General features: G+C 44.9%; 1 protein-coding gene across 1 annotated transcript; it reads right to left on the bottom strand.

Annotated features, from left to right (window-relative positions):
* Nucleotides 1-675: 675 nt before the first annotated feature.
* On the bottom strand, nucleotides 676-2957 carry LOC137596918 (retinol-binding protein 2-like). Its single transcript, XM_068317732.1, has 4 exons — nucleotides 2799-2957; nucleotides 1796-1974; nucleotides 1192-1293; nucleotides 676-796 (listed from the first exon to the last, which is right to left on the bottom strand). Exons 1-4 carry the CDS (start codon nucleotides 2869-2871, stop codon nucleotides 746-748), a joined length of 405 nt encoding a protein of 134 aa, XP_068173833.1. The 5' UTR covers nucleotides 2872-2957; the 3' UTR covers nucleotides 676-745.
* Between the last annotated feature and the right edge of the window lie 5907 nt (nucleotides 2958-8864).

The raw sequence follows: 8864 nt of genomic DNA, 5'->3' as shown, positions 1-8864 counted from the left end.
TTTTTCACCTTCAAGATTCTTGTGGCACTTATTTAAAATATTTGTTTATTTTATTTATTAACATCATTTATTATTTTTGTATACCTGTAATGTATTATGTTTATAATGCAGATGGTTAAGCGTAAAAGGCTTTTATTTTGAAGGATATCCGGTTCCGTCTCGGTTCTAGTCTGATCTTGCTTGACGCACCGTCTTTTGGCGACGTGGATCCCGACGCTTCCTGTCAAAGTGGATCCAGATCCGGCTGCGAAGTAGGACGAGCTGTACCTGAGAACTCATCGGGACTACACAAAAACTAAACAAATACACTAAACAAACAAACAAACAAACAGACAAACAAACAAACCAGCAAGGTTTATACTTGAATCTCAATTCCCAGCATTTGTTAAGTTAGGAAACATGACAATGCAGTCATGCTGTTTTGGGTAAAGACAAAATCACATTGAATTTTGCAATCAGATGCGTGTGCAGGCGTGTAGGCGTGCATGCGTGGTCACATCTGCCAGGGCAACACGTGTTTGTGAATCAAAATTTACATTTTATTTTCCCAAGCCACACAGAGCTGCAGTGTAAGGATGAAATAAGGCCCTGGGGCCATCGGTTGCTGACCCCTGGTATAGGTGACGATAAGAAAATAAATAAACCAAGTAAATGAATAAACAACCACCATAAAACTGATTGGTGTTTCGTCAATTTATTACAGGTTTTCCATGTACACTATAAATAGACACCCTGGTGTCGTCCTCTAGGCCCGCTTGAATATCTGGTGGCAGACTTTGTCCAGAGCAGTGATTTCCTGAAACAGAAGATACACACGCTCAGACGGGGAGTCCAACAACCAACAACTGGGAGTCCAACAACCAACAACTGGGAGTCCAACAACCAACAACTGGCAGTCCAACAACCAACAACTGGGAGTCCAACAACCAACAAGTGTCTCAGTTACCCAACCAGGCGGAGCTTCCACCTATACATTAGAGATAGTGGTTCATTATCTGTCTGTCGTAACGGTTTATCAATAGGACTTATCGGTCTGATTTGGATGAAGGCTACAGACGATTCTGTCACAGATCTCAAAGGGGAAAGTGTTTCTCTGTTGATATTTACTCTGTTGTTCAATGACGTCTGTTTTTAATGGAGGTGAACGGGTTAACAACTCTGTTCCACGACTGAAGACTAAGTCTGTCTCACCAGGTGGAGCAGGTCTTCCACTATCCAGTGAATCCAACCACGATTTTCTTTCTCCCCCTTCTGAACGCAAACCAGCTTGTCTCCGTCCCAGGTGACCAGTGTCTGATGACATCACACAGAATGCATGTTACTGGTTAGTGTTTAAGACATTTACCACGACTAGAGACTGAGAAACAGATTCAAGCAGGCTGGAACGGGAAGAGTCTCTGCTAGACTGAAGGGCAAGTTTAGAAGACAGTGGTGAGACTAGTCATGATGGGTGGATTAGAGACAGTGGTGAGACTAGTCACGATGGGTGGATTAGAGACAGTGGTGAGACTAGTCATGATGGGTGGATTAGAGACAGTGGTGAGACTAGTCATGATGGGTGGATTAGAGACAGTGGTGAGGACTTGGATGGTTTGGGCACCAGGAAAGAGGGCAAGAGGAAGACCAATGGATGTAGTGAGGAAGACATGAGGGCAGTTTGTGTTCGAGAAGGATAAAGAAGACACGTCCAAAGGAGAAGAAGAAGACCCTAACTAGAGACTCCTGGGTGTCATTACAACTACGTTTCACTGAGGACTCTTCCTCGTTCCATGGAGATGATGTAACTCCGTCCCACCTGGACCTTCCTGTTGTCCAGACCCTTGGTGTGCTCCTCGAACTCCTGTCCCACGGTGAAGTTGACCTCATAATTCCTGAAGGTGCTCAGCGTCTTGGTTTCAAACTTGTCTCCGTTCTGGACGATGACTTTGGTCTGATGCAGGTGGGAGGCGATCTTCCTGGTGGCGAAGTCGATGTCTGGGAGAGAGAGGCGGGTTGAATATTGAGGTTTAATGAAGAATTTTCACTGGGGTTGACATGACAGGCCACTTTTTATGATTTGTCTCCTGCTGCCTGGTCTGACAGCCTCATTTACCCTTTAAAAATGACCCCGCTCCCATTCTGAAGGGGCTAAAACGAGCTTCTCCGCCCAGTCCTGGTCTCATCTCGGTCCTGCCTAACTGAGCCACCCACCCCGACCGTTTAGGTATTCATACCCCATTTGCCTTAAAGTGGAAATTCAATTTTCTCCCATCATTCCTGCAGACGCGGCCCCCATACTTACCCATCTAAATAATATTTTGATCCATTTCCATAAGGAGGTGATATTCCTCTCTGCTCCGTGGAAATGAGGCACAGGCGCACAGGGTTTCCTGGATTTCCTGAGTGCTTTGTGTGTTTTTTTTTAATGAATTGCAAATAGAGTTGTGAATAATGAAAGTGTTCTGATTGGGTGACAGTCCAATGCTGGACTTTCTCTCTTTTCTGCAGATGAAAACGCCGACCGAACTGAATCAATATTTATTTAGCAACGGACTGCAGAGCGGAGGTCAACGTGGGCCACTGGCGGCTCAATGAGGAAATGAAGCGCTCCCAAATTATTCTTCACCCTGCACTTCTTCCTCTTCTTCTTCAGTTACCCCCTTGACTCTTTCTGCTTCCATCCTCCCAGACTTTCCTCTCAGCCCTCCTTCATTTCTTTGAACACCACCTTCTAATTTTGCTCCAATCCTTAACGACAGCTTGAACCCATAACAGCAGGTCTTCTACTTTAACGTGAAGGCGTTTCGATGATAACTTACCGAGGGCCTTCATGAATTCTTCGAAGTTCTCGTTGGAGATCATCTCCCACCGTCCGTTGTAGTCTGCAGGCATCTTTACAGGTGTGTAGTGGGACAGAGGTGAACCGCAGAGAGACCGTCAAAGAGTTCACGCCTTTATATAGACAATCTGCATGTGTGTGTGTGTGTGTGTGTGTGTGTGTGTGTTTGTATTAAAGGACAGGGTCCGTCTGATAATTCCCAATGTGTGTGTGTGTGCATGTGTGTGTGTGTGTGTGTGTGTGCATTCAAAGTTCAGGCCTACATTGCACAATGAGGAAAACCATTCGATATCTGCAGACCATGTGTTGTACCATGTGTTTGTGCAAACACTTGTGTGTCTGGACATTTGTGCACTTGGATGCACTTAGTGTCTGCTGCACTTTTATTTACAATTTTTATTCCCCATTAAGTCGGCCTTAACAGTTCCACATGGGAACGTCCTGGAATGGAGAGACGAAGAGAGGAGGAAGAGGAGGGAGGACTTCTGTCCCTCCACTAACTTCACTTCTCAAGGCTTTCTTTCTTGTTAGTCATCCCTCTATGATTTAAAATCGGGAACCAAGTTCAAGAAAGTAAATTCTGTTGACTCTAACGCGGCTCCACATTTTTATTTTTGCAGAACTACCTTTAAAGATTCCCAACTTTAAGTTTTTCCTCAAGAATTCCAGATAAGACACCTCCCCTTATCAGCAGAAGTGTGTTAGCATATGCATATATTCATGCTAACATTAGCATATGTGTGGCTGTTTTCTCACCAGGTTATTCTGGGGTAGAATACGTCATTTACACTCAGAACATGTGGTTCTGCTGTTGGGTTACCGACTGATATCCATTTCTGCTCTTTATCCCAGATCTATCAGAGACTCTCTCCGCACTAATCAATACAGTTTCTTCTATTGATCGCTTTCAACGCGCTGTGATCACGACAGTCACGAAGCCCTTCAGCCCTCTATGTGGCGCTGACTTGACCCCGGGCGGATGGGGTTGGATACGGCCGGTGATTTTTGTCATCGCTTATCAGAACTGATAAGAAGAACAAGCCTATGAAGGAACACTTAGGTCCACCAGCTGTCAGCTTTTATTGTTGCTCATGTCGTTTGCACAACAGCCAGTTTCATCTTAAAAGGCCAATTCCACATTTCCTGTCTGTTAATATACACAGAGCAGGTGAAATACAGGTAAACCTCGTCTTCCTGCTTCATCTGAGGTCACGTCGCATAATTTGAGGCCTTTTTTTGACCCGACTCTTAACCCTTGTCTCAGTCGGCTCTAATTTCACTTTTTTTTTTTTTTTTTTTGGATGCTGCTTTTTTGTGCCGAGAACATGGAAGATCAAGCAGCCTTCCAGCCCCCAAAAGTCACCAAACTGCCGGCTCGTAGGGATCCCATAATAGACATTTCAACATGAAGCCGCTGAGCAGCAAACTGAAGGCCAAAATGTACAATTTGGATTCAGACACATTAAATTAAACTGGTTCTACTGGTTTTGTCCGTCAAATCCCATCAAAGCTCCCCCACTCCTTTCTTGTACTGCGATTCCAGATGATCTATTCATGAATATTCAGTTAGAAATATAATATTAATATAGTCTCATCGTGATTTGCTACTCAAAATACTATTTGGTGCGTCAAGCTTTTAATGGCAGTCAAATAATCCGTTTATTTACAGTAATGAAGGTGAGACTGAGCACAGAGCGCGTCTCTCCACACGGGGGCGATGTTGCTGCGTGGAAGTTCCACTCAGTCCTCCACAGGAAAAGACACATCGGTGCCTCTGCTCTCCGTGGAAAAACAAAACAAAACAGCAGCTCACGTTATGTTGTGATCAAACTGGAGATGACACGGAGCCATCTGGTACCCGGGCCGGTGGAAACCTGCCCTCCGTGGGTTGTTCTGCTCCGTCAGGTGGGATGGGAGGAATTTGTAGGTTGTTAGAACAGGTTAAAGAGAAGAGGTAAACGATTTAGAGCAGGATGAGGGAAACAGGTAGAATCTGAACCCGCTCTTAAATAAAATAAGACGCCATCCCGTTAGGAACGCCTACATCCACTCGTTCGTGCGCACGCATGCGGGGACGCGCACCTCACGAACGTATTCAAATGTAATTAGGGTGCTTTAAATAAATCAGGACAGCGGAATCATTTCTAACACCTGAAGTGAGCATTTCCCGCTCATTTTAACCTTGGAGGCACGCGTGGAACGCGCTCCAAAGTCGTGCGTCGGCGGCGCGTCTTTTACGCGTCGGATAACGCGCAACTTCCGTGATTCCCTTCAATTTGCTTCATTAGCGTGACATTCAAAGGAGTGCATTACTAAGTTTTTACAACCCCACGCATCCCGCCCCCCAGCGGCCGCTCATCTTTCTCCTCCCTGTTGTTTTCACAGCATCAAAGGTTGGATTAATCACAATCCTCAGAGGAGACAAATGACAGAGGAGTCTGCTCTTTGTTACCAAACCATCGTGGGTTTTTCTGCAGAGAGTGAATACTGTAATATTTTCCCATCCCACCCGTGGACTCTAATAACAGCAGTGTCTTGCTGTGCTGTTTGAAGTCCCAGAGAGAATTGAAAAGTGCCCCAGTGTTCCCACACAATTGAATGATTTTTTTTATTTCTTTTTATCCTCATGGTGGAAAAAAAAAAAGAGAAAGAAGTGAAAATGAAACGTAGCGACACAATATGGAAGGAATGCACACGCACACACACACACACACACACACACACACACACACACACACACACACACACACACACACACACACACACACACACACACACACACACACACACACACACACACACACACACACATATGAATCCACAAAACACACAAAAACCTTTTTTTTTTTGTGGCACAGGATAAAAGCCAGGTTGTGTTGTGACCACTCCACAATCAGCGGTGAGCAGAAAATAAAAGGTGTGCCGGCTGGACGGCCTTCATGTGGACAGACAGGACCCACTCAGGTGCCACTTCCACAGCGAGGCGCCTTGTGGAAGCATTTTCCCAGTTAAGGTCACCTTGTGCGTAGGCGAGCGTCGGTTCAAAGAAATTCCCTGGTCAGGGAAATAAAAGAAAAAGTGCGTCACGTGTGTTTGTGGCCTGTCATGAATGCATGCATGTATGTTTAGAGCGTTTATTCACGCTAAACCATCATCACTCCATCCCACTCTCATCCGCCCAAACCCATTCTCCCCACCGCTTCTTAGGGAGCATAAATCAAATCCCATGTTCCACCTCTCTGTGTGTCATCCCGTCTCCCTGAGGGGGGCAAATCTTGCAATCCTGACCTCCACCCATCCATCCACCGACTCCAAGAGGCATCCAGATAATCGCAGGAAGAAACAGACTCTTGGCTTTTTTGTCATCTTTCACTTGTGTGTGTGTGTGTGTGTGTGTGTGTGTGTGTGTGTGTGTGTGTGTGTTTTTAGGACTTTTTTCCCTCAGGAAGTTTCATCTGGAAAAACAGAAGGGGTGAAGAAGGGGATGACAATGCTAAATATTTCATGTTTTCCTCTTGGTAATTCCACACGGTCGGAACAAGACCTCGTTTTCCACAGAAACACGAGCGGCTGTGGGACTGAAGCTCAGTGTTTTCTCTCCATTTTTCTTTTTTTTTGCTCTGAAATAGGATGGCGATGCATAATGCATGGGGCTCCCTGTGTTCAGCTGGAAAAGGGCTGTGGGTCCTCAGGGATCAGCCAGGCAAAGAGTGTCCAGATTTGCTTTCTGCAGTGCAGGCCCCCGCCGTGTCAGAGGAAGGAGATGGAAGGAGGAGATTAGTCTGCGGTGCCGTCGCTGCAGCGTTTCTGTTTCTGATTGGCGACCATCCTGCATCCGAAAACATATTTATAAAGAAATAGTTCCACGTATGTGATGTTTACATCATCATCGTCCTGCTCTTTTCTGTGAAAGTGGAGAAAATGAAGGAGTAAAGAAGAAGTGGAAGAATCTCTATTGGATATTTACAGCAGTATCTCTATATTTCATTATTTATATGCTCAAGTTTCATTTACATTAAAATGCTGAACTTCTGCTGCAGTTTTTATATAAAAATGACATTTTTGGGGGCCTGAAAATGCTAATTCTTGCAAATCATTTGCAAAGTGCAACATTTTTTGAAAATGCCAGCGTTATTGTTGACGTTTAAATTGGCAAAATACAAGAAAACAGTTTGACCAATCACTGCTTCACACACACTCAGTAATGGTTCTGAGTTAATACACACACACGTCAACAAAAACAACAACAAGGTCAGTGGTGGACTACCGACTTAAACGTGTGCAAACCCGACTATTTTTGGTAATTCGATTTTCTGCATGATGTTGAAAACTTTTGAAAAATGTTACAAGAAATAAAGTTTTGTTAAGTCATCAAAATTTGTACTTTTGAATGTCAAAGTATTTCACTGAGTTCCCCATAAAGGGTTAATATGTAAAGGAATTAATAATTAGTTTTTACTACACATGATGTCTGTAAACAAGGCTTCAGGCGGTTTCGTTGCCCTCTGACTCATGTTCTTCAAATCGATTGGGAAACTTTTCACACCCAGCTCTGAAACTTTTTGTATTTCCACTTCTGTTTTTACTTTGCAAATTAAAAATATTCATAATGTTGAGATGATGTGAATCCACTCACAGACGGTTCTTGACATCCAGTTTTAGAGGCTTAAGGCACAGGTGGAGATCTCAGTCTTGTGTCTGTATCTCCACCTCAGGGTCCACCTCCTATCACAGCTTTGAAGTCCATCTCAAGGTCAGACCGGTCAGCAGCAATGCTTCGTGCAGCGGCGCTGGAGTTAACATGTTTTCTTTACCAACAGCATTCCTCAATCAAAGGAGCCGCTGCAGCTTCAGCTCGTCTGGAAGAGAATAAAACGTCACAAGAGACCGAAAAAACCCTCCAGGACGAGACCGTCCTGTCCCCAACGCGCCGGACGGACGCCAGCCGGTCAGGAGGAAGCTCCTGACTCCAGGACAGAGCTGGAATCAGTCCTGCTGGGTGAGACAGTGGTGACGGATTAGAGACAGTGGTGACAGATTAGAGACAATGGTGACGGATTAGAGACAGACGGATTAGAGACAGACGGATTAGAGACAGTGGTGTTGTATTAGAGACAGTGGTGACGGATTAGAGACAGTGGTGACGGATTAGAGACAGTGGTGACGGATTAGAGACAGACGGATTAGAGACAGTGGTGATGGATTAGAGATAGTGGTGATGGATTAAAGACAGTGGTGATGGATTAGAGATAGTGGTGACGGATTAGAGACAGTGGTGACGGATTAGAGACAGTGGTGACGGATTAGAGACAGATGGATTAGAGACAGTGGTGCTGAACAGAAGACAGGAAGTGGAGGACATGAAGATGTTGAGGTTGTCTAGGAGTGATCGTGTTTGATGGGACCCATCAGGTCTGGTGTCTGACCAATCCGTGGACCTCCTTTAAACCCAACCTCACACTTTGTCGTGTTGTAACATAACTATTTCAATCCATCACGAGCTGCAGAGTCAAGGCAGCTTCCTTCAACAGTTTTTTTGTTGTTGCTCTTCTTCAGCGAATGAAGCCAAAACTGGTTTCTATCTGGTGATGTTTGGCCTTTTAATACAACAAAACCCTCTTCTTATGGTCGTATGGTCATCTCCTGTGCATGTTGTGTTGCTATGCTACCAACCATTAACTTGGTATCGACCAGAGAACGGACGGATGATCTATTGTGTAATTTGGTTTTATCATGTATCACTGAACCAATTAATAAGAACAGTAATGTTGGAGGAAATGGATTTAAAATGCAGTCTGGGCCCAGAGGTGTCCCCTGAAAGTATTCCTCATCCTTTCCACGACTAGAATTCTATTTTTTTCCATTCCTTCTTGTTCTCAGGCCATCTCTTCGAGCCGGTGTTGCGTGTTTCAGCGAGGCGAGGAGAGGAGCTGCTGCTGGAATTGAAAGGCTGTTCTGCTGAGACAGTCTGCTGCCAGTCCATCTGGATAGAGATGGAAAGTGCTCCAGCTGTCACAAACATTGTGCATTTGCGTCTGCACACGAC

The sequence above is a fragment of the Antennarius striatus genome, chromosome 6 (genome assembly GCF_040054535.1).
Source record: "Antennarius striatus isolate MH-2024 chromosome 6, ASM4005453v1, whole genome shotgun sequence".
In the NCBI taxonomy this organism is placed as follows: domain Eukaryota; kingdom Metazoa; phylum Chordata; class Actinopteri; order Lophiiformes; family Antennariidae; genus Antennarius; species Antennarius striatus.
The sequence above is the reverse complement of the archived record's forward strand: the minus strand, read 5'-3'. Positions and strand labels throughout refer to the sequence as shown.